The sequence below is a fragment of the Rhamphochromis sp. 'chilingali' genome (genome assembly GCF_963969265.1).
Source record: "Rhamphochromis sp. 'chilingali' genome assembly, chromosome: 22".
In the NCBI taxonomy this organism is placed as follows: Eukaryota; Metazoa; Chordata; class Actinopteri; order Cichliformes; family Cichlidae; genus Rhamphochromis; species Rhamphochromis sp. 'chilingali'.
The window spans coordinates 26,019,553-26,046,424 of NC_137950.1; the positions used below are offsets into that span (position 1 = coordinate 26,019,553).

The 26,872-nt window shown below is 41.3% G+C and overlaps 1 protein-coding gene across 1 annotated transcript in view; it reads right to left on the reverse strand.

The window, feature by feature from the left end:
* Window positions 1–26,872, reverse strand: part of myo1d (myosin 1D) — a 134,992-nt gene that overhangs the window by 24,301 nt on the left and 83,819 nt on the right. Inside the window, exon 21 of the mRNA XM_080873787.1 lies at window positions 11,023–11,177. Coding sequence (XP_080729913.1) covers window positions 11,023–11,177 — 155 coding nt within the window. The remainder of the gene's footprint in view (window positions 1–11,022; window positions 11,178–26,872) is intronic.

Genomic DNA, 26,872 nt, shown 5'->3' on the forward strand with positions numbered 1-26,872 from the left:
ACACTCTTACTAATACTGTGTTTATTTCCCCCCCTCTGTTCTTAAACCCTGCAAGCATTCTGATTTAACACCCCTCTGGGGTGTCAGAAGCAGACAGGGGGAGGCTAAATGTTGAAGTCTTTAGGAAAGGAGGCAGGAAGCAGAAAGAGAATTTGACCACATAACTCTGATCAATGAAGCGTTGTGTACTGCACACTACTGCTGACTCATACTGTCGGACAGGATGGAGGGAGAAGAGGATGAATAATATAAGCAAGTGGGAGTGAGACAGAAGGACAAAGGGTGGGGTAGAGGTTACAGGAGAATAAGAGAAACAAATGATATAACCAAGACGTATCTGTCACAAAGACAAACCTGAACAGTTTATAGGGACAGAACAAGGGAGGGAAGGAGAAAGTAAGCTAGGATGCTCTTATGTAGGAGGTAAGCTTTTGGTAAAAACATTCACAGTTGTAACAAAATCAGTACATACATAAAAATACTGCTTTAACTCCACTAGTCTTCAAACTGAGAGGACCTCAGACTTCTAGTAGGATGAGTGCAGGGGAATGAGTTATGGCTGGTTTGAGCAAGAGCCACAAAAACCTGCAAATTATTTTGATTTTTCTTTTGATTTCTACAGTCGGTGACCAGAGCGAGTGTACTCTACAACATCTGGACAAAGTCTTAGTTTTGAGTAGGGATGGGTATCGAAAACCGGTTCTTGTTGAGAACCGGTTCCCACTGTTTCAATTCCTTGGAATTGTTTGCCATTTTTGCAAACGATTCCCTTATCGATTCCAGTCGCCCCGAATGACGTCACCACGTTGCGGAGGGTCATTTACCTGGCAGGAAACACGGCGCCTCAAAACTTTGGTTATACTTTACGAGAACGGATGACAACAGGGCAACTTGCAATACTTGCTAAGTAGATATTTCATTTAAGGGAGGAAACACTACGAATATGCAAAAGCATTTGCTCACAAAACACGCGATGACCTTAAATGAATGTCGTGTTTTTAATTCCGATCCGGACTCGTGAATCTCAACCCAGCAGCAGCGGTAACGTTTGCACGTCCTCTCCCATTAATGCGGCAGGTAAATAATCAACTAACAGTGCATATTATGTTAGCGCGATCTGCCTTATTACAAAACCTGCCATTACTGTGCGTTTAGGTGACCATGATGAGAGAGACAGAGTCTGGCTCAGATGCTGGCAGTTCTCGCTGCAGTCTACCGGTAGCGTCTCCTTTCAGGCCAGGATAGACGAATGTCACCGAGCAGTGACTAAGTTTGTGCTAAAAGGCTTGGACCCATTTGCCACAGCAGATGCCCCGATTTTCGGTAAGTGAATGTGTTTAATTGTAGGCAGGGACATTACTGGATATTCTTGTGTAATTGTTACAGAATAATTTATGTTATACTTTGTTATTGCTACAGAAGAATATTTATTTTATTATTTTACATTTACAATTTTTTTCCTGGGGACCCTGTGACACCCCATTGAGGAGCCGTAGGCTGTGGATCTCTTAAGATCTCACTGCTGCGTTTGTAAGGCCATGTTACTCCTAAATTTCTATGTTGTTCAAAGAGAAGATATAAAACAAAGTTCTAAGCTAATCGACCTTAGTGTTCTCCTTTTATAAAAAGAATCGATAAGAGAATCGATAAAGAATCGAATCGTTAAACAGAATCGAAAATGGAATCGAAATCGTGAAAATCTTATCAATACCCATCCCTAGTTTTGAGTGAAATATTTTCAAATTAAAAATCACTTTAAATTAAATAACTAGCACAAAATAATAAATATAAATGTGAAGCACGCTGTGATGCTCAGTTAATTTCATCTGTCAGACGTCATGTTATACTCACCAAACTGCTGCTTTATTTTCTTTTACCAGAACAACTTTTACATTTTCCAGTTAACTGAAATGATTTCTTCTCTGTCTTGTTTTTTTCCATTTGTCATTATAACAAACAATGACTCAGCATCATTTCCTGACTGTTTGTCTTGCACTACTCTGTCCCTTATTTTTTGATTTATTTCTGTAAAATGTCTCAATTATCAGATGGACTGTCGAGGAAGGTAGATGTTCTCCTCTGATTTAATTTAACCAACTTTGATGATACCAAAACTTTTTATTAAGATGCAGTATTATGATTTCAGACACTGAAAACATCAGCTACTACTTTGGTTTGTACCTAAATATCATTGAAAGCTAACAAGCTAAACTACACGGGTGCACAACAAAATCTGTGTTAATTTAACACCAAATACTTTAATTATCATATAAAAAGTCCTGTTTTAATCGGTCTATAAAAAGAAGGCAAATATTGAAAAAAAAAAAAACTTTTTCCAGGTGAAATAAATGCTTTTCAGCCTGATTTTTCTCATTAAAAGAAGGAAGAGCAAGTGCAAATGGAATATGCACTGTTAACTATCTAAACACTTTAACATTAAACTGCAAATAAACTTGTCTTAGCGTTTTTGTGACCGCTGCAGTTGGTATAAATTGTTGTATAATTTATCCATTTAAATTCTACTTAGGCTTATACTTAGGAATATATCTGCCTTGCTACCACGGGCAGATGTAGCCACTAGCTGTTTGCTTCACCTCTGCTAATTTAAGTAGCTAAACTGGACCTCTTAACCATGTTTATGTCTTGTTCATACTGACAAAGTAATACGGTCTGCTGTGTGGATAATGGCACTAACAATACATACAGCCTGTCCAAGAAGCCTTTGCTCAAGTTTTGGTTGCTGAAATTCTAATATTTCATTTGTACATTTGTACAATAAATAGTAGGCTGTCTGTGTGATGCGATACAACTGTTCAGGCTGAGAAAGTACCATGTTATCCAAGCTACAACCTGATCACTTCAGGCTAAAAAGCTAAAGCTAAAGCCTAAACCCCTAAATTTCAGCCTCAAAACAACAGTCAACATCAAGGTGACTATGCCCAATGTTTATTTACAGTCTGTAGTTTTTATGTAATCAATATATAATAAGTTAATAGTCAATACAGAGGTTTGTTAAACAAAACAAACAAACTGTTTTATTACTAGGATGTAATCGGTTATTGTATTGGCACTACATTCAGTCCCGATGTTCTTCTCCTTGACTAATTGACAAATTTTTTAATAACAAAACCATTAATCTCTTGTTGCAGCCAAATTCACACAGAGGACAGCAGGCAAGGATGCTATCAATGTCCTTAACCCCCCACACATCCACACACAATCCATCCACTGCACAGGCTTTTTCATTAGTCACTGTGGACATTGTAGCAACAGCTTGACTTCCCAGAGTCTTTATCTAAGAAACCAATTCCAGCTGCTTACACATCGCAGCAACTACAACGGCAGAAAACAGCAGAGATTATGTGAACCAAGGATTTAAAAGAATCAGCGGTGAGTTAGGAGGGGAAGACGTGCCAAGAAGTTTCTAATAATACATTCAGAACAACATCAACATGGCGTAAAACCCACCGAGTGCCACTTTCAAATGTCAAAAAATAAAAAATCCCAACCCTTTTTTTTTTTTTTGGCATATATATATTGAATTTTATTTATCTACCACCTGGAGCTTATCACCTATGAGAATTGAAGACGAGGATGAATAATTCATTACAAAGTTATTTTTACATTTTGTCTCTCAGTGAGGAAAAGTGCGAGTCAACATGGAAGCCTGAGATGTGGCACTGAGTGAGATATAAACGGCAACACATTTAAACAGAATACAGCACGAAGTAAATCTCATATTTATTATCAAGTCATGGTTTATTGTGCACATTTTAAAAGTGTGCAAGTCTCTTGTTCATGATGATGAGTTAACAAAGACCTCACCCTGTTAGGAGAAATGGTGTTCTTTAACATGGCCTGCAATTCATGGTGGGTCTGATATTGGAAGACAAAGCCAAAAAACAAGGGTTAGGGGGACATTTGTCTTCAAAGAAAAAGTTGTGCTTTACCAGTGCTGCTGGCACATTTCAAAACTGGTTTTTGTCAGTTTCAGTAAAGCTCAGCAAGCAGCCTGTGAGTGTTTCCAGCAGATTTGCTGTCTTTTGTGCAATCTACTGATGACCTCGCCAACCTGCTAGCAACTAAAGCAATCATAAGGAGGCTTGGAGGTCCTCATACCTCTTTACAACCACTAGCAGCTCCCACCAACCACTCATCAACCAATCATGGAATACACATTTATTTCCAGTGACTGGTGGTTACCAGATGGTTGCTGATTGGTCTTTAAACTTGTGTGACTGAGGTCTTAAGCAACACTAGTGAGAAAACGAGAATTACTGCCATACCTCTGCCATCTTTTTCTCTGTGCTGGTTAATGCTTTACCTTATACTTCACATATTTATTCTTAGACTCTAGTAGAGAAGCTTTGCATGAATCACAGTTCAAAATAATCCCTTCTCATCTTATACTGCTCCTTGGGGCAGTAGTTCAGTAGGTTTTTAGCTTACACAGATTATTTGTAGACACTATGACCTCATAATTTGAAACTTCTACCGTGTTTAATATAAACACTGACACAATATATAAGATAAAAAATAAGGACAAGCAAAATAAGTCCTCTTCAAAGACATTTTAGGGTAAAAAGACACTTGCAAACATTCAGCCGTTTCTTGTGGTGGCAGATAATCTTTACCTTTGGCATTTATTGCCAGCGGCAGAGCATTTCTGATATGCGTCTATTGACACCACACTGCAGACTGGTCCTAATGAAACCATAGTTTCTCTTTGCATTATTGATAGCTGGTCCTTTGATATATTCTTCGTGGGGTGAACAAGAAATAAGACTTCACAAACTAATGTACTGTGTTATGGTATATACAGTTTATGATATAGACCTGATTCCACCCTGTTACTATTAGAGGATGTATAGTAATCAGTGAGAGAGGCTGGAACATATATATGAGGTCTTTTGGGTTCTTTGACTCTGTCCTTGATTTTAATGTGTGACAGATGCAGCGTGTCTACTCCTATCCTAGCAGAGGATTTGTGGGTGTGCTGCAGTCACTGCTGCATGGTGCGCATGTCAACACACACACACAGGAGCACACACGCACACAAGGGAAAGACAGAGAAAAAAGGGGGTGGCTCTGTCTTGTCTAAATATAGGCCTCAACAGCAGCACAGCCTTAAATATTTCATTGCCTCTTCTCCAGAAATGAAGAGGGGGGGAGCCAGAGGAGGAAAAAGGAAAGATTGAGAAAGAGTCAGAGAGAGAGAGAGAGATGAGCAAGTGGAGGGGGGGCCTAAGGGGTTCAGGAGAGACTGAGATCAGGACAATAGGGATAGTCAAAAATAGGAAGAAGAAAGAAGAGCAAAAAAGGATACGCAGAGGAAGAAAGAAAGAAAGAAGAAAGGCTGGAGGCAAGGGAATCTAATCCCTCCTCCTTTTTATGCAAAATAAGACTGAAATATTTTGGAATTTCTTCAGACAAGTGGTGCATCACGGCCGATAAGAGGAAGAGGGTTATCTTCTTATGTATGCGGAGTCGAAATCTCTGAATCACTCCAGCTTGAAGGAACTTGGTATTGATAAGTTTGTGCTTGACATTATGAAAAATACTTTCATTTCTCAGCAAAATAAATAAATAAATAAATAAATAATAACAGAAAATATCAAACAGATTAATGTCAAGCAGATTTGCAAACTGTCAAAAAGAAATGGCACCACACGGAAACTCAAGTATCCGACTACAGCCATGACAGAAGAGGATTTATTCCCTTTGGCGGTGTCATTCTGTTTTGGCCTCGATGTCACTTTGAGGAGGATAAAGTGTTGCTTTGTTGCTGATTTAAGCTGCCCTTCTTCCAGTATGCTGTTATGGACACTGTGCAGCATGCTGAAGGAGAGATAAAGGTTAAAGCCGCATCTACAGGGAGCTGCAGCAGCAGGACACTGGATGCAGAAGATCCTACAGTACACAAGCATGAGCGCAATCGCATGTACACTGCTTCTCGGGAAATCCTCCACAAACACAACACACAAATCTACTAAGAACAAAGGCACAATCACGAACACGTACACATTATTTGCACATGCTGGTGTTCCCTTTGTTCTGTCACTGTTTCACAATGATGGATGAGCCTGAATGTGAAGCACATACAGGGTCATTACGCGAGGCCCACTGGAGGTTCTTAACAGCCCGACACCTACGGGGAAATGGGCTCCACAATGGAACAAGGTAACACCATCAAACGGCAATGATGAAGGACGCACACACAGGCAACGCTGCAAACACATTAAACACCAAGATGAGCAGATGCAGGCACATCTGTCTGCAAGCAATACTATATGCACCGCCCTGTCTCTCTCTTACAACCACAGACACAATGAGACACAAACATGAACAGAGAACTCAATGCATGTAGCAGACTATACTGTAGACGGGTCAGGAATAATAATAATCAGTGTCAGTGACTTAAAAACACGCCTTATCAAAACATTAATGTATGGGTATATCAAATTAACGAAAAGGTCAGCTATCAACAAACTACATTGTGTCACTGGTTTGATCTTAAGCAGTCATTTAGCAGCTTACTGAGTTTATTTTAAGACTGAGTCATTTATTTTGGATTTGCATAGCTTAGACATTGACATCTTCTTCTACCATGAAAACGCAAAGTTCAACTCATGTGAAAATACTAAACACACTGCCAAGCAACTAAAAAACAAAAAAATAAAAAAAAAACACTGTAATAGTTCACTCGACCCTCTTTAGTGCTGATGATGGCACACATACATTGTTTCAATAAGCTTATGCCAAGCTCATGTCACCATATTGATTTCCATCCAGAGTTGGATTCATTTTTCACTGAGATCTTGTATCGATGTTGGGAAAGTCAAACCGCTGCATAAAGCGGCACACATCCCACCGACGCTGATTGAAGTTGAGGTTTGCGGCGAGCGTCAAGATTATTTCTCACACTCAACACGCTTTCACTGAATCCTGGAATATTTCCATGTCGTTTCCAGCTCATTACGTATATTCGGGTAGTCTGCTGACCACAGTTTTGGGGACACAACATTGCTGAATCTTGTTGTGTCCCAACTGAATCTTGAGCAGATCAGATCAGCACCCACACTAGACACGATGGGTGCATCACTTCATGTGGTCTAAGGAGCTTGGAAAGAAAAGCGTCTGGACTTCTTTAAGTTTCTTTGAAGACGTTTCACCTCTTATCCGAGAAGCTTCATCAATTCTAAGAGCAACTGGTGGAGAGTCACAGATTTTAAGCCCTATGCGGGTGTCCCCAAGAGAGTAATGGACCCCCTATGGATCCTCTACCTAGTCACACGAGCCAAGGTGTGAAAACGGGTGTGGGTCACAATCAGCCAAGGTTTCAGGTGAACCCACTGTGAAGCCTAGCCCCACCTTACCATCCGATTTAAAGAAGTCCAGATCCTTTTCTTTCCAAAATCCTTAAACTACGATGACGTGGATGACTGATAAACTTCATGTACCTCTTTTCTGCACCACTGTGGAATAATTGAAATCTAGACTCAGACCACATGACCTTTAGCCAGTGCTTCAGTGTCCAATCTTTGTGCGCACTAGCAAACACAAGAAGAAGAAAAAAAGCTTCTGTTTTCTAGGTAAATAGAAGGAGCACTGGGAAGCAAAGCATACAGCAGACAGAGAGGTTGCAAAGGCAGAGGAAAAAGCTTATAGGGAGTTGTAGAAGCCGGGTTAAGACAGTATGTATTGTAGTATGAGACGAGCATCAGGGGTGATGTGTAACATCACAAGATGATAGTGAGACCCGCTATGATGTATGGTTTGGAAACTATAGTACTGACAAAAAGACAGGAGGTGGAGCTGGAGGTGGCAGAGGTGAAGAGGCTAAGAGTTTTGTTCAGACCAGAATGGACAAGATTATTAATGAGTATAGCAGAGGGACAGCTCAGGTTGAGCAGTTTAGAGACAAAGTTAGAGGGGCAAGGCTGGTGGCTGAGGTTTGGACATGTACAGAGGAGGAATAGTGACTAGACTGGACAAAGGATGTTGGAGATGGAGCTGCCAGGCAGGAGGAAAAGAGGAAGATAACAGAGAAGGATAGATGAAGTGAAAGAGGACATGCAGAGGGCTGGTCTGACAGAAGAGGTTGCTAGGGTAGGAAGAGATGGAGGCAGATGATCCATTGTGGTAACCCCTAAAGGGAGAAGCCAAAAGAAGCAAAAGAAGATATAGAAGAAGAGGCCGTTTTAGCAATCTCCTTAGTGGTTTTCTTTGCTTGATGCATCTTTTATCTGAATGCTGCAGCCAAGTCCCTGGGCAGCTGGTTTTGTCCGTTTAAAAAATAATCCCATATAGATGACTTTGTAATCTTTTCCATAACCAGCGAGTGTGTGCTGCTTGGATGAAAGAGGACTGTTCACACACCTCCCCTCAATAAATACGCCAGTTGTTGGACTGACGACTGGATGTGGATAAAATGTTTTATTTATATTTGAAGACATGATGAAATTTTCCCTAACTTCAATACGTAATACTGCAGGTGGAGCACAAAACAGCAATTATAGAAGAACTGCACGTTTAGACACACTCTGACTGTTTTTGTCCATTTTCTGATCCACACCACGTTTCACACAGCGAAGTTAAACTTTTTTATGCTGTCGATAAAAGATGGACCGATCACCTGCATGTCTGATGTCCACAGCTGTAGACTTTGGTGACACTATTGAGCTGAAAAAACAAATAAAAATCTATGATTACCAGTCAACTGAATTTAAATACACAATTTTTCCCAACTCCCACAACCCTGAACTGAATAAGCAGAAGAAGATGGATACATGGAATTTCTCCACTATATTTGTTTTAAGTTTAGAAGGTAAAAAAAAACAAAACTTTCTTTCTGGTGACACAAATTGAAAAGATTGAATAATAAAGATGCCCAGACTTAACTGGATGCCTGCTTCTAAAACAAGCTACAGTATATTTCTCACTGTGAAGAACAGATGGGAAATCGTTTTGTGTAACTTTATCAAAAAATTGTAACAAATAAATATAGATTTACTGAACTAAAGAAATTTTTATAACCTCATTCGGCTGCTCGATTATTTGCAAGGGGTCCCCACAGTGGATAGATCCACATATTTAATTTGGCCCAGATTTTATCTACAGTACACAATATCTTCAAAAGCTTTAGATTTTTAGTTTGAAAGGGCCTGAAGATCTCTGATGCCTGAGATCTTTCGGCCCTCAGGTGGCACTGCATTAAAAATATGCATGAGTATTCAAAGAAAAACCACTGCGTGGGCTCAGGAACACTTCCAGAACTCACAGTTCAGAGAATCAACCAAAAATGCAGGTTAAAGCTGTATTAAAGAAGTAGAAGCAATAAGTGAACACGATCCAAAAACACATCTTCTCTGGGCCAAAAGTCTTTTTCAAAAACATGGACATGCAACCTTTGGATTAAAGAGGAGCAGGTTTCTATCAAAGTTTACTAAAAAGCCAACATGTCTGATGGTATGGGGGTACATTATCTACAGGTTTTAAAGGAACGTGTGCTCCCATCCTGACGATGACTTGTTCAGGAAAGGCTTTGCATATTTAAGCAAAGCCTGCATTTAAGCAAACTACATACTGCATCTATTACAGCAGCATGGCTTCACAGTAGAAGAGTGTGGGTGCTTAACTGCCCTGTCTGCAGTCCGCAATCCTCTCCAAAAATCCTTCAGCTGGTCCCCTCAGTTCCCAGATGTTTACAGGTTGTTATTAAAGAAGAGAAGATACTACAGTGATAAACTCGGTCCTCTCCCACGCTGCTGTCATCAAATTTGAAATGAGTCAATATTTTTCTTCATTTTAAACATTTGATATGTTTTCTATGTCCTCTGATGTGAATAAAAGTTGATTTATTAGATGAGCATTCTATTTTTATTTTCATTTTAAAGAACCCAACTTTTTCAGAACAGGGTTTGCATTTGCACAGTAGTTTCATTTCACATTAGTGTGTCGATCTTTACTGCGTTTGTCTTTTCCCTGCTCCCAGTCTCACTGTGAATGAACATCCTTGCATACAAGAGACAGGTGAAGCGAAATAACATTGAAATGGCGACATAAATCTAAAATAGCGTAGTTCTTCCTCAGTAATGTCAGCTCACTGGATCAGAGATTGCAGTTAAGTTAAAAAACTGAAGATTTACAAAAAAAGTGAAATATCTCATAACTGATAAGATTCCTCCATGTTACGTACGTTACATCTTTCCCTCAGCAATGCAATGATGCTGACGCGTGGCGTAGTGAACAGAGACCAACCGAGAATTAAACTGAACAGACTGGACAGCTGTCAGCAAGAACCAATCCAGCTTTTTAATCAGGATTAGCCTGATGTCCTATCAAAACATCTGATTGGCGCATCCATACTGACTTTTGTTCATTTCACATTTTTGACCTAAAGCGGACACAAAACCACGTAGAAACGAAACAATAGCTTTAGAAAGAATTAACAAACATTTTATCCCAATTATCCATCTGCCTTTCTCAGCTGAACAGGAAAACAACAAATGATGTACGAATTAATATCCTGTCCTGAAGCGTGCTCTGAGTCCTTATTAAGTGAACATTAGGGTTTAAGTGGGGACAGCTGCTGCTGCGTCGTCTAACTGCCTCATAATCCTGCAACCACAGGTCACATCAGCCAGTACCACACATATGAGCCAGTGTGACTGGATTTGACATAATGTTCTAGAAATTCAATTGAGCCAATTTTATTATTTTCTCAATTTAGGAAGCACGTTGCTCCTGCAGCTATGCGGGAAATTACCTCAAATGAGAGCCGCACAAGGTTTAAGTGGGGACAATATGCTGATTATTAACTGGAAGCAGTTTTCTCTACACAGTAAATAGAAGAAATGAGCTACCTTCACCTCGTGTCACCCACAAGTCTTTAAATCAGAACAGCTAACATTTTTCGGGACATTTTAACATATCATATTTAGGCACATAAACAGGTGACTCTGCTTTCACCAGTGCCTGTTGCCCTTCCTCTGACTACTACTTGTTTCCCTCACTGCTTACCTCTTGAAATGGCTAAGCAGGGTGCCAACTAGCTCCCCGATGCGGCTCTCATTGGCAGGCACCATACCCTGCAGGCACACCACGAGATCCCTGCTGTCCTTGGTGTGGAACACAACCAGCTGGTCCTTCCCGGGGGACACGCTCAGCCCTGTCACCTGAGATACACAAATAGAGAGAGAAAGGACACACGCAGTTAAACACAGATAAACATGTACATAAAACAGACAGAGAAATACACAAACAAACACTCTGCACTGTTACAGTGTTACAGTTGTGAAAATCAGTGGAGTAATTTGGTTTCACCACAGCTTGCTTCACCAAGAAGTAAAGTGAAGAGAGCTGAAGGATTTGGACTGGTCAGTACAATAATTACTTACACTCACCTGCCACTTTACTAGGTACACCTGTTTAATGGCTCATAACACATTAATGTAGTCAGCCAATCACACAGCAGCAGCTGAACGTGTTTAGGCATTTCAGGATGACCTGTTGAAGTTCAAAGTGATCATCAGAATGGAAAGAAAGGTGTTTTATCATGATCGTTGATGCCAGATGGGCAGGGATTTTCCCACACAACCATCTCCAGGGTTTACAGAGAAAATGTCCTACTGATGCCAGAAAAAAATGGCTGGACTGCTTTGAGCTGACAGAAAGGCAGAACGAAAGGTCTCAATTTCTGCCTCATTTTGTGTAAGAAACTGAAAATATCTTCCCTTTTATCAACAGTTCAGGCTGGTGGTGGAGGTGTAATGGTGTGGGGGATATTTCCTCGGCACATTTTGTGCCCCTTAGCATTAATTAAACGCCACAGTCTGAGTATTGTTAACGACCATATCTATTGTGTTATGACCACTGTGTACCCATCCTTTGATGTAGGGCTGCCACGATTAGTCGACTAGTCACGATTACATCGATTATCAAAATCGTCGACGACTAATTTAATAGTCGACGCGTCGTTTGAAGCTTTGTAAGATCCCCAAAGACGCAGGAATAAGTAGCAGGATTTAAGAGTGTAATAACGGACTGAAACAGAAGATGGCAGCACTGCATGTACAAGGATGCCAGCTGCCGTTAAACCCTGAAGAAGAAGAAGCTGTGTCCCAGAATTCATAGCGCGGCCCTGCTCAGTTTCCAACAATGGCGGCAGCTAGTTAGTTTTAATATTACTCTTATTATTCTTTCTGGGTCACAAAATAAACGTTTAACATATTTTCAGGCGAGAATGTAGCTGTGTAAACTTCAAATATCTGCTCAGTTTATCAAGACACCACATATTTTCAAAAGCGCTCCGACGTTTTCGGAGACGTCTGTTACCCACCAGCTCGATAGCTAAGCGGGGTTTAAGGCTCGCTAGAGCCCGTGAGAACACCGGACTCCCGGCAAATCGTTTTCAAACCCACCGCCGTCTTTCGCTACTCAGGTTAAACATGATATATAAGTCACTTAGATAACTTAAAAATGTTATTGTTTGGCTGTTATATTTTAGATAGCAAGGTGCAGACGGCTGAGTTTATTAAACTTCACCAAAACAATCTGCAAATTTCATTAAAATTTAATAAACTATCATCTTGCCTTTATTTTTAGTTAGCACATACCTTAAACACTTAAAGCTGTATGCTAATGATAGTTATATAAGAGCAGATGCTGCGGGTGCAATAAGCTGTACATTTTATGTCCAATGGATGCTTGAAATGATTAGTCGACTAATCGCAAAAATAATCAGTGACTAGTCGACTATCAAAATAATTGTTTGTTGCAGCCCTACTTTGATGGCCGCTTCCATCCATGATCTAAAACTGGTTTCTTGAACAGCAAGTTTAACCCACTCAAATCTGCCCATCAGTCACCAGATCTCAGTCCCAGAGAGTGTTTGAATGGGAGATTCGCATGGTGGATGTTTCGCCAACAAATCTGCAGAAACTGTGTGATGCCATCATATCAATATGAAGCAAACTGTCTGAGGAAGAGGCCAGTATATGTTAATGATCTTCTTCCGTTAGTCTTGTCTTTTTCCAATATGCACGTCTTTATCCTGTTAATTTCAACAGTGGGACAAGGCTGGGCATGTACTTTTATTCTTTAAACATTGTGTTTTCTTCATTTCAAAGGAAACTATTAGCCGCTCGATCTTCTAGCAGAAATTGTGTAGGCTAAACATACTTTCCCCCCTTACTTTTCATTTATGATAGGATTGTACAAAATATTGCTGCTTGTTCCTGTTTTTATGTGTCCCCGAAAAGGATGCATATACAGGGTATATGGTATATGGAAGAAAAGAAAAGAAATACTCTGTTTGAATCATGAAAAACCCCTTTTTGAATTTTCTCAGAATAAATAAGAAAAGATCATTACTATTACACTAAGGCAAATTGGTGATTTATCGACAAGATGTGATGAATTACTCGGACAAATATCAGTCAGTATCCGTCTCTGGTGTCAACTGGTGTACGGGATTTCTTCTGGTGGAGAACGTCATCAGCATCTAGAGTAATGCTTTATAGATTAGCCTCCCAAAGGGCCAGTCTAATTTTTCCAATTAGAGCCCCCCGAACTAAAGCAGCTGGGTTAAAAGGAGACTCTGTTTTTCAGCTGGATTGTCTGCTTCACAGGTCTACAAAGCTGCAGGAAGAATCCAATATATTTACAGACAAACACTTTTCAGGAGAAAAAAGAAGACCTGAGCTTCATTTCTCATTAACTTCCCATTACTTTTCCCTTTATCCTATATCCACCCTCTATTTAGCCTCGCTTTCCTTTGTCTCCTTTGTCATCTCCCCTAGGTTTTAGCCATTTTTCTTTGTCTTTCCAAGTTGAACTGAAGGCAGTGAATGTTGAGGAAATAGCCAGAGGGCAGCCAGTCAGCTACACTAATAACCATCACCAGAGAGCAATGCCGAGACAAACTCCCCATCACAGGCAGACAAGCAGAGACAGGTTTTGACCGGCGGCAAATCAACCAGCTAGCTTATTTAGCCTCAACATGATGCCCGTGATTTCAGAAACAAACACTTCACGTAATCACCGTGAATTAAAGCCTAAAGCCATGCCTCTCTGTATAGCAATCCACCCACAGTTAATTACAAAGAGCCGATTACATTTACATTTATATTAAAGGCTTAATTGATTGGAACGACAGTCAGTGTTCTAATGAGTTGGGTAATGATACATTCAGATTCGCTTCCTTGTCTCATTTTTTTCTCTGTCTTGATTCCCCCAAATCAGTTTAACCAGAATATGGAATCTGTTAGAGCCATTCATCTGCCCCGCCATCATTGGAGATGTGGACATATTTTAGTCCTGCCCTCCAATTTGGGCGCTACACGCTCTGGATCTGCATTGACGATTAAACTGTAGGATTTTCAGTGCAGTTGTTATGTAGACTACACGACTGTACAACTTTTGAGCCTTTTTAAAGATGTGATGAATCCCAGTTATTTCATAATATTTCATGTTCTCCTCTTTGTTGTCTTGTTTGTTAATAATAACCGATTATCTTTAGGATATGGAATATTGCAAGAAATGTGAAACTGTGAGTGGAACCTTCACTCTTACACTTCATGTTATAGATGTTTCAATAGTTAATCAATTAAAAGTAAATATGAACACCTTCCTAGATTTATTATCTTCCAAAAATTTTCTGAAAACTTGAGATATATATATATAGATATATATAGATATATATAGATATAGATATATATAGATATAGATAGAGCTGGGCGATAGAACGATAACGATATGTATCGCGATATAACTTTTACTCGATAGAGAAATTAAGCTATCGCGATAGACCTCGCCGCTCTTGTCCTCTTAAAATAAAAAAATAAAAATAAAAATAAAAAAAAGGTCAGCCAATCCAAACTAAGTAGCGCAGAGCCGAACCAATCACAGCCGCAGCGTCACGTCGCGTGACTTGTTACGTACAGCACAAGTGCCAAGCCGCACGTGTGTTTGTTTGGGAAGCAGCCAGCGGGTAATGGAGCCAGCGCGTAATGGAGGAAATGAGTGTGCCGACTAGAAAAATCAACCGAGCGTGACCGAAGAGAAAACAGATGATGGTTCCAATGCCGGAGAGATTGTCAAACGGAAGAGCCATAGAAGTTCCGTAGTGTGAAGGTATTTCGGCTATTTCAAGTCTGACAAAAAACAGAGTAGCGTGCACTGTAAATTGTGCCGAAAGCAAGTCTGGAAATACAATAAACTGGTGCATGCGTCACACTGCGCGCCACGTTATTGTTTCGGTGAAATGAATTTCTACAATACTGTTACTGTTAATTCTACTCTCTGCAGTGTTTAAATGCTTACATATACACACAGTTACTGTCCGTCCACACTTACGACTCGGTTCTGCTTCTATGCCCCAGCTTTGTTTACTTTTTCCCACCGAGGCTTCTAGACTTCTGATTGGCCAACATTTCTGCACGGTTAGGAATCTAGCGCCACCTGCTGCTTTGGCATGTTCCTAGCAGCGTTTTTCTTCATTTCTGCCTTTATGTGTGGACGGGATTATTTTTTTAAAACGAAAACGGAAAATCTCCGTTTTCAAAAATACCCGTGTACGTGTGGATGTAGCCTCAGTCTCTGACTGGAAGCGCTAATTCGTCATTCGGCTTTTGTCAGACTAAAGTAACTGTTAAAACTGTTTGAAAAGCTCAGCTATACAACAAGGAGAGATTGAGAATTTCCTTTTAGTTCTCAGTTTATTTGATATTGACAAAAGTTAGTCAGTTTTGTCTGTTCTTCTGTAAAACAAACTAAGATTTATTTTTAGAATTAATATTTTGTTTCTAAGTGGAATTGACAATTTAGTAGTCTGTTTCGTTTGTTCTATTTTGAAACTTAAACGCTTTAGCGGCTGCCTTTTGTGTAGTTTGCAATATTTGCCTTTATTTATCTGAAAAAGTCTCATGTTCCTTAAGTACATCTACCCTGTTGAACTTATTATGGGAAATAAATATTTAAATAAAAACAAGCTGCTGATTATTTCACATTTTACTTGTGAGCAACGGCACATTTAAATCTTATGAATATAGTTATTTGGCTTATATCGTGATAGATATCGTTATCGCCTGAAATGAAAAAAACATATCGTGATATGAAAAAATCTCATATCGCCCAGCTCTAGATATAGATATATATAGATATAGATATAGATATATATATATGGACCACGGATGTCAAGAGGACAAAATGTGAACAGCAGGTTTTCCCAGTTTATTCTTTGGGGATCAAATAATTGGTTATATAACACATCCCAGAAGCCCAATTACGATGGAAAGGGTGGGTGCTCTGTGATTAAATGAATATAATAACTTAAGCTCCATAGCCATCCATGTTGCAAAAATGCAAGGGCATTCAAGCTGCAGATGCACAAATTTACAGTATTATTACAATTTATTTTTCATCATATCCTGATCTTGGGAGTGCATAAGCTGGCACTTCTTGTGTTCAATGCTTTTGAGTTATTGGAGACAACTGGTCAAGAAAAACACCACGCACTACACAGCCCTATGTAGACTATTGAACTGAGTGTGTAAATAAAGTATATGTGGTCACACTGCAGCTCTAGTTTGTGTTTGGTTGAGAGGTATGAGGAGAGCGGGAGCTCACTGCAAAGAAGGGAGGGAACGAGCGCACATACAGGAGGCCGATTTGTGCACATGCCTGAATGACACCAGACATCAGCTGATCTGCCCTGCCGCTCGGTATCCATGACAACACCGTCTCCTGGGAAGTTGGCATGACAACAACGGCGGGAGAGAGAAGAGAGAGGGGAAAGTCAGCACTAGATAGGAAATGGGGGGGAGGAAGAAGACGAGGTAAAAAAGAATGAAAAAAAAAAGACAAAAAAAAAAAAAGATTGCGAACAGAAGCAACGCGAGCCACCGATTCAGAATCGGTATTTCACCCCTTTCTTCAACGTTATTTTGTTTAATTTCAATGAACGATAACAAGCCAATGATCTCACAGCATTAATTGGCATATAAATCCTCTGGCAGACAGTTGTTGGCTCTTCACTACAGTTTTGGCCATCTATCAGCCCAGTCTTTCCTTTTAGCTGCCCTGCAGGAGCAGCAGTAAATACACAGAATAGGGCAGCCAAGGGGATGCTGTGGTGTTAGCCTATCACTGCTAATCAACAATGAGCTAACTGCTCTCCCATCTCTTTGACCTTGTCTGATCAATAGCACCAAGTCACGCTGCTGTGGCTGTCTGCCCACATCTCTATCCGCTCCTCCTCACCCACCTTTCCTTCAGCTCTTGCACTTTTTCACCTTCACCAATTCACTCACCCTTGCAGTCTGACATTTATTACATAAAGGTCTTGTATGTTATGTACACACTGGGACAGTGATGTAACGATTAAAAAAAAAAAGATGAATGAAAGTTCGACACCTAAAGACCGTGTTATGTGTTTGTGCATTTATTGGTTTAGAGCAAGATGTTTTTATTTAAATTTGCTTCTATCTCCACTTAAAGGCAGTTTCTTTGTGCACATGTGGACCTTCAGTTGCTGCCATTTTTAGATCACACCATGGAAATTCTGTTCTGATCACTTGCATTTGTGCATCAGTGATGTGTTAAATCTCCTATTCTGTGCAAAAATGTCCATCCTGCAACTTCAATTTCAGTTTGAAGAGGACAAAATTACAGGAAGCCAGTTGCAGGTGGTGAAGAAAAATCTCCTGTCTCTTCAGTGTGCTGTGAGAGGGCACACAATGTCAATTTGTACAGTGTGACCCTGGGCTGGGAATTCAGGCAGCACAAAGCTGTAAATGTTGGAAAAATAAATGAGAACCATGCGTCTGGTTGCATCACCATGAACTCTGCACTTTCCTCCCCTGAAAATTGCTGTGTGGTCCCTGTGTTGTTGCCTGATAACCCAGCGCTCATCAGCAGTGATACAGAAGATGATGTTTGCTCTCAGGAAAATTTAAAGTCAATGAAGAAATTGATGCGGTGTACGTACAAGCACTTGTAACGTGTCTGCAGGAAAGAGATGATTTTGAACAGGTGGTCAGCTGAATTTAAATGAAGTCTGGACTTTTTATAAGCACAGTTGTGGATCTTTTACAATAAAAGCGTACCTCTTATTGTACAGACACTAATTTGTGAATGCCGATGACTTCATTAAAAAGCTTGGCACTGTAATCATTTCCAGTAAACAGCCGTCTGTTGGGAGTATTTGCAAAAGAGCCCAACCTAATAACAAAAATGCACAATATTACTGAATGTACGATTTCAGAACACCACTAATTTTTTATATTTTAGATCAAATCTGAAAAAAGACGAGCTGTCAGAATGTCTCTGTCCTCACGTTTCCCTCCAAATACAGTTTGCATGTAGAGCTCTGCGTATACTGAACTACTCCCATTGTGTTACTGTCAATGTTTGAATGCTACAAACCATTCCCTGTGCACTGATGGCTCTCTGTATGCCTCGTACATCAATTCAGGATGTGCATATGCATATGTGTGTGTCACTCTCTCTGAATGAACAATAACTAAAAATCCCCTTAACTCATGCTGCTCTCTCTGTCTGCCACCATCTGTCTCAACTCAATCTCCCAATTTCACTTCCAGATGCAGCGATGCCGGATTTGGGTGTCCATCTACAAGCTCTCTAATTCCCACTTGTCACTTTGTCAGATTCAATGCTGGGGTTTCTTGTCATAGCTGTCAGTGCACAGCAGCCTCATATCTCACTCATTTCTTCCACACGACAGGGGCGTATGTGCCTTGGAGATTAATGCGTTACACCTTCACTTTCTATATCATTTTTGCCTCGCCTCGAAGGTCAGAGGTGCAAAAGCAGAGCACAAGCAACGTTTGTGCCATTTTACCGCAGCAGAGCACTTGATGGCCAAAACGGAAATGCCAAAAGTTTGTGTAACATGTTCATTAAAGTTTAAAAGAAAGAAATTCTACTTTCAAATATATAATATATAGTTTATACATGCTCTGTGAGATTGAACTTTTATATCTCAAGAGTTTCACCTGAGTGGTGGTCGGCCTGTTATCGTAGTAAAAACACCTGAACTACTGTGCAAGTATAATTGACACCCACATGAGCAGTAATATAAAGTTTTAGCTCTCTGTTCATTCGTTTAAATAAAGACTGCTGTTGTAAGCCCAGCGTAAGTGGCCAGAGATGCTGCGGTCAAGTGGTCAGACTTTTTTTCTAGGACTGCGATGGCACCCAGAGCTTAAATTTATCTCAGGGATAGTCCAGCAGTTATTTTGGAGCATGCTTGTATTAGCGACAGCCAGGTTTGATAATATCAGTAAAATCATGACCATCATTATTTTACCTGATCGACTTCCAAAAGCAGACATTCCTCAACTAATGAGGAATGCCAAATATCTCATTTGCTATGAAGTGAACACAAATTAAACTAAACAGCTGGAGGCTTTGGACATTAAATGACAGATTTTAAACATGAAGACGAAACAGTGAGAGATGTTAAAATGAGAAGTGTGCAGCTTAGAAACTGCTAGGGTCAGCATAAACACCAAGTTAATGCACAGCTTGTCAAGAACCCCAAATGCAAAAATGCACACGGCTAATCTAACTTGCAGCAAGAAAGCAAATATGCCAACTTTTGAGCATGCCAGTTACGGGCAGAGACTAGGGGTAGTATAATAATCAGTTTAGAAGCTTACAAGGACAAACTGAAACAGGATCAAATCATCTACTGACCTTATAATAATAAGCTGTTATAACAATAGCAGCAGTTAACCTTAAATGATGCTAGTTTTGGCTGTAATAAATGGCAGCATGAATCATACAGGACACATTTACCATGGAAACAGCCTCCTGTGCTACGTGCATGCAGCAGCATTAATGAACCTATCACAGTGAGAACGTGAATTAAAACCAGCCAACTGCAAAGCTGAATGAGAATTTTTGCATATTGACACATTGCCAGAGGATAACAGGCCGGTGGGAAATCAATACTGTCACCTTTGCTACAGATTCAGGAAGCCACTCACACTGCTTCCTCTTTCTGTTTGTTGTTTGCTGGTTCTTTTTTTTTTTTTTTTTTTTTTTTTTTGGAAATGATCAGAATATTTTTACTTCATGTTCAGATGTTGAAAAGCTCAGCTCAGCAACTTGAACTCATGAAAAAATGTAAAACATGTCAGTATAAATTTGAAGTGATATAAATGTGATCTGAGGTTTTCAACAGTTACCTACAAACACCTACATTATACATCAGTAACAGAGAAAAAGAGCAGCATGTTGTGAGCAGTGATGCCTCAAAGGAACAAGGAAAAAATGTTTTCATGTCTATTGAAGTTCCAATAAATACTGTAATTTTCTCCATTTGGTGAAGCTGTTGCTGCTGTGGTCATCCTCTCCCATAATACATATGAAACTGTGGATGTTTTATCTTTATTCAGGAACATGTTTGCTGGTTCTAACATACAGCAGGACATCAGTTAGGAGGGTTCGTGGTGGATGCTTCACCAGCAGTGTTGGTCAAGTTACTTGAAAAAAGTAATCAGTAACTAATTACTGATTTTTCCCCCAAAAAGTAATCCTGCTACTTTACTGATTACTTATTTTCAAAAGTAATTAATTACTTAGTTACTTTTTAAAAACACGATTTACAACCTGAATAGGTAATAAAGCCCTATTCTACTTTTTCTGCATAATCCATCATACAAAATGTAATCAAATGGAAAAGTCTCTTTTTTTTTAAACTTGTTTTATCAGTTTTAATCTTTTAACTTTATTCATCAAGCAAAAATTAAATTATATGCACCATTCTCTGACTTGAAGAAATTAGTTTAACATTTAAACCTATTTTCTGCACATTCCAGCACATACAATAAAATATTTTTTGTGTTTACACTCACTCTTTCAAATAGATGCAAGTAAAACACAGCAGAAAATAAATAAAATCAAAGACTCAGCGGTCCTGTTGCTCTATTTTCACCTGCATAGCAAGCGGAGGTTTGCCCTGGTGCAGGTGTGCTGCAGCGGTCAGTTGAAGAATCCGCACACTCGGGGTTTGCTCGGAAGTTCAGGGGTTTTTTCGCTGTAAAAAGAAGTTTTCTTCCCACGCAGTGAACAGCGGACACTAATGTTTTTGTCACTTTTTACGGAATCAAACTCAAAGTAAGGTCAGTACTTCCACGCTTTAAACGCTGCACGCTCATGCTCTCTCCTGCACTCGATATATGATCCATTGTTGATCTGCACACAGCTGTTGTCACGAACGTCGCACTCGCTTACGTCATTGTCATGAGACACTCGCAAAAAAATCACGGTTTTAGTAACGCAGTGTGCTTACGGGAAAGTAACAGTAATCTAATTACCTTTTTGCAATAGTAATTGTAATATTCTGTCTCAAACTGATGAATAACGTGTTCATACTCTGCTTCGTGAGCCACCATTATCTTTATTGCCGCTCGTCCATTTCAACATAAAACACACCCACTTTCGTGACAGCAAACACTCCCCGTTGCCACTACGGTGGACCACAAGGGACAGTAAGCACGGAGTGCAAACATTATCAGCAATACAACATCTCCCTTTTTTTTTTTAGATGCCCACCAGTGACACAGCTGGTATACATTTCAAAATAGAACATCCCGAACCTGAGGATAAGGAACAGTTTTTCAACATTGCCATGTGTAAAATTACTGCGGCCTAAACTAACAACAACAATGCGATGTGGGATATGCACTCATTAGTACATGGACATTTGACATGTTTCCTTTTTGTTTTTTGTTAGGGCAGCGATCCGCCTACACCCTTTACATCACAGGTCAAGAATAACCCTCGGTTTGACCACTTGTCCTGATCTGGTGGTCAGTGCAGGGCTAGTGTCCATGGTTGGTGTTGTAGTGTCTCTAGATAGTGACAGGGGCTCTGCTTGTTGTTGAGCCGCACTATCTGGCTGGGTTACCAGATCGGATGTTGGTGCTGAAGGTGCCGGTGACGCCTTGGCGCCTCTCAGGTGCCGTCGGTTACGCCGTATAGTCTGTCCCTCGCCAGTGCGGATCACGAAAGAGCGGGCAGTCTCTGCAGGTCGGATGATGACAGCCGGTTTCCAGGCTCCGGACTCGTGCTGAAAGCGAATGTGGTCCCCCTGCTGCAGCCTCGGTAGTGGTGTGGCGCTGCGATTGTAGTAACGCCTCTGATGCTCTTGTCTTTCCATCCGTGTTTTTTGCACAACCGTCGGGCTTATGATGCGAGGTACCAGGTGGCATCCGGTAACAGGAAGCACTGAGCGTAGACGTCGACTCATGAGGAGCTGCGCGGGTGACCTGAAGCTGTCGACTGGCGTGTTCCTTTGCTCCAATAGGGACAGGTAGGGATCTACTCCCTGAGCATGAGCTTTATCCAGAACTGATTTGGCCGTCTTGACTGTTCTTTCGGCAAGGCCGTTGCTTTGCGGGTACAAAGGACTTGAGGTCGTGTGGACAAAGTCCCATGTGACTGCAAAATCCTTGAACTCTCGAGAGCTGTATTGTGGGCCGTTATCTGAGATAAGCGTCTCTGGTATACCATGTCTGGCGAATATGGCCTTGAGCTTTTTGATGACGGACCCTGCAGTGGTAGAGAATAGCCTTTCGACCTCAAAGTAGCGGCTGTAGTAGTCCACAACTACCAAGTAGTCCCGTCCACGCCATGTGAAGAGATCTGAGGCCACTGCCTGCCATGGTCTCTCAGGGATCTGGTGTGGGATGAGAGGTTCTTTGGGATTCGCCGCGCGCCTCTCCTGACATATGGAACAGTTTTCCACCGTGGCAGCTATGTCCTTGCCCATGCCTGGCCAGAAGAGGGCGTCCCTTGCTCTCTGCTTACTCCTCTCAATCCCCATGTGCCCAGTGTGGATTCTCTCCAGCATGTTGTTTCTTAGGGCTGTTGGCACTATAATTTTGTCACCTTTGAAGATGATGCCATGGGAGTGTGAAATTTCATCTCTGAAAGTCCAGAAGTCCAAAAGGGTTTTGGGGCATTTTTTTCTGTCCTCAGGCCAGCCATCCTGCACAGTTTGCTTCAGCAGGGTGAGCTGCGGGTCGCATCCTGTTGCAGCCTGTATCTCTGAGAGTTTTTTGTCACTTACTGGGAGGCTGTTTATCACTGAGTGGATCTGGTCCTCCATGCCTTCACTCAGCGTGCTGTCTTGGTCGGGCAATGGTTTCCTGGACAGTGTGTCGGCCACAGGTATGTCTTTTCCGGGCCGGTGCACAATCTCTATGTCGTATCTCTGCAGCTGTAACAGCATGCGCTGCAGACGAGCAGGGGCTACAGAGATTGGTTTCTTCAGTATGTGCTCCAACGGCTTGTGGTCCGACTCGACAATGACTCTCCTGCCGTATATGTAGGTGTGGAAACGCTTGCATCCAAACAGCACTGCAAAGAGCTCTTTTTCGATCTGTGCATAGTTGACTTCTGTTAGGGTCAGTGTCTTTGAAGCATATGCTATTGGATGTCCGTCCTGCATTAACACAGCTCCCAAACCATACTTCGATGCATCTACCTGTAGCCGTAGCTCCTTGGTCGTGTCGTAGTATGCCAGTATGGGGCCTGGTTCTCTGGTTATGAGATCTTTCATTTGCTGGAAGACTCTGTCGTGGGTCTGATCCCAGATGAACTCTGAGTCTTGTTTGAGCAGCTGACGCAGCGGTGCGTTCACCTCTGATAGTCGTGGTGCGAATCTGGACAGGTAGTTCGCCATTCCAAGGATTGTCTCAAGCTCATTCTTATTCTCAGGAGGTGGCATGTCCTTTATGGCCTGCAGTTTCTTTGGGTCTGGCTGGATGCCCTCCCGGGTGAGTTTGTGTCCAAAGTAGCTCACTTCTGTGGCGCCTATGACACATTTCTCTGGATTGAGACGTACTCCTCGCTCCCGTGTGCGCTCAAGCATGGCACGGAGGTTCTCGTCGTGTTCCTCCTTTGTCCTGCCAAACACGAGGATGTCATCCACGATGGCTGCCACTCCATTGAGCCCTTCATATGTCTCATCGATTTTCCTTTGGAAAATGTCCTGTGCTGATATTATCCCAAAAGGAAGGCGCAGAAAACGGTACCTGCCAAAGGTCGTGTTGAAGGTGGTGAGGAGCGATGACTTGGTGGTTAGTTGGATGGCCCAATAGCCTGAGCGAGCATCCATGACACTGAAGTACTGTGCTCCTGCCAGCTTTGGTGTTATGTCATCCAATGTTGGAAGCGGGTAATGAGGTCTTTTGATGGCTTTGTTTAATTCGCGAGGATCGAGGCATACTCTGAGCTTCCCAGTACGCTTCTCTGCGACCACCAGTCCGTTTACCCATTCTGTGGGTTCTTTTACTTTGATGATTATGCCGTTTTTCTCCATGTCATCCAACTCCCGTTTCAGTCGTTCCCGCAGTGTGAAAGGGATCCTCCGGGGGGGGCACACAACGGGCATGGCGTCTGGGTCAATGTGTAAGTCGCATTCTCCTGGGAATTTCCCTATGCCCTCGAACACATCGGCAAACTCCTCCATGACATTTGTTATCTGTACTGACATGACCAGCTTGACTAGGTTTAGATCCAGGCATGCTCTCAACCCTAGGATGGGGGGTGCTGCAGTGTCTACTATGTCAAATGTCAGCATCTTGTGAATGCCTTTCCACCTGCACTTCAACTGGCATGTGCCCTTGATGTTGAGTTTTTCTCCTCCATAGCCAGATAGTGTGCGTGTGGGCGGTGCCAAGCTAACCTGCTTAAAACACTTCTTAAACAATCGGGCAGGAATGACGTTAGCAGTGGCTCCTGTGTCAAGCTTAAAACTCACGGTGTGATGCAGTGAGCCTACTTCTACGTCAGCGTACGCCTGTTCATCGGCCTCCCCTTCGTTGCACTTTGTTATGGAATCTATGAATAGCTCCGCTTCATCGCTTGGAGTGTCAGGGTTAATAGAGTACACTGGGTTGGGTTGGTGTGGCAAAGTGGTTCATTTTATTGCACTTTTTGCACCTCTTCCCTTTTGCAGGACACTCCTCCTTCTGGCTGTGTGCTCGTGCACATCTTCCACACACTTTTCCCATCTTATTATAATGAGGTGCCCTCCTATCTTTTTGCTGCGTACTCTGGCGCTTAGCGGATACTGCATGCGCGGGCGCTGCTCCCTGCAGGCTAGTGTGTGGGTCAACCATGGCTTTCAATTGCTCTCGTGCGATCTCATAGGAGCGTGCAATGTCTATGGCTTTTTCTAGAGTCAAATCTGACCCTTGGCTCAGCAGCTTTTCTCTGACTTGTGGGAAACTGGTTGCGAAGACAATCCTGTCTCGGACCATTTCATCACTGTTAACATAGCCACACTGCTTGACGAGTAACTTTAACTCGGTCACAAAGTGTTCAAATGACTCCCCTTCACCTTGGAGTCTTTCATTAAACTTGTATCTGGCGAAAATGGTGTTCGTTTTCGGCATGAGGTACTGTTCAAACCTGTCGAGATATGTGGTCAGCTTTTTAGCTTCTTCATCAGACAGCTGCCATGTGTTATAAATGTCCCTGCCTCTTTCTCCGACCCACAGAAGAAGATAGCTGCACTGGGTCTCCTCGGGCTTGCCGCTTAGCGGGCCGCTAAACATTAGCTTCACATGTTGTACGAACCTCCGCCAGGCATCGGGAAGATTGGCTGAATCCCAGTCCATCCGTGGTGCAGGAACTCCCGACGAATCCATTTCGCTCTGTCAGTGGGCGTTTAGTTCGATTTACTCTGACACCATGTAATATTCTGTCTCAAACTGATGAATAACGTGTTCATACTCTGCTTCGTGAGCCACCATTATCTTTATTGCCGCTCGTCCATTTCAACATAAAACACACCCACTTTCGTGACAGCAAACACTCCCCGTTGCCACTACGGTGGACCACAAGGGACAGTAAGCACGGAGTGCAAACATTATCAGCAATACAACAGTAATCCCTTACTTTACTCGTTACTTGAAAAAAGTAATCAGATTACATCTCTGTTCACGAGCCACCAATTTTATATTCATGTTTGTCCACACTCATGTGAAACTTTAAAAGGAAATTAATTTTAAAAAAGAATCAAATAAAATGTTTTGCCAAGAAATATCTACTTCAGAAGATAAACTTGGGGATGTTGCTACAATGATTTGTAAAACTTGGATTATTGACACACATCTTCAACTTGCCAACCCAGTAGATCGATATAACAATCACCACTTCAAAGTGGGGATGCTAGATTCATAACACCAATTCAATACACATGGTCACAATCTCACCTCCTGTTTCTCAGATAAGATTCTGATTTATGTGAGGAGATGTGTTTTTGCAGATTCAGATGAACTCGAAGAAATTCCCTAAAGACCTGACCGAAAGTTTAAAAGGATGGGATTTTTGCACGTACAACTGATGGAATTTGCTTGCCCAATAGTTAAAAATATATCATTTAAACTAATTTAAATGATCATTTTAAGCCAATTAGTCTGAGCAAATGTTTCTAATATTCGTACCATTGTACAGCATGTTGACAGACCAAGCAGTTAATCAACTGAAAAAAAATATCTAAGACTCTTTAATTACAGGAAACCTTCTGAGCAGCACTCCTTTACTAAATACTAAACATAAAGTTTAAAACTAATGTACAGCATGAGAAGAATGATTCAAATTCCTGCTTTCATAATTACACCAGGCAATTCATACTTCTTATTCCACAGAAGCAGGTTTTCAATTTCCAATATATGGTTTCAGTTAAATGTAGTAAACAATTTAACTTGGCCATAAGTAGGTCATATTAAATTCTGCAGTAAATTGGGAGTTTAAATTGGTGCTATACAGATACATGGCTGGGGTTCAGCAATAAATAAATTCATGCCTTATCATATGAACCCTCACGCAC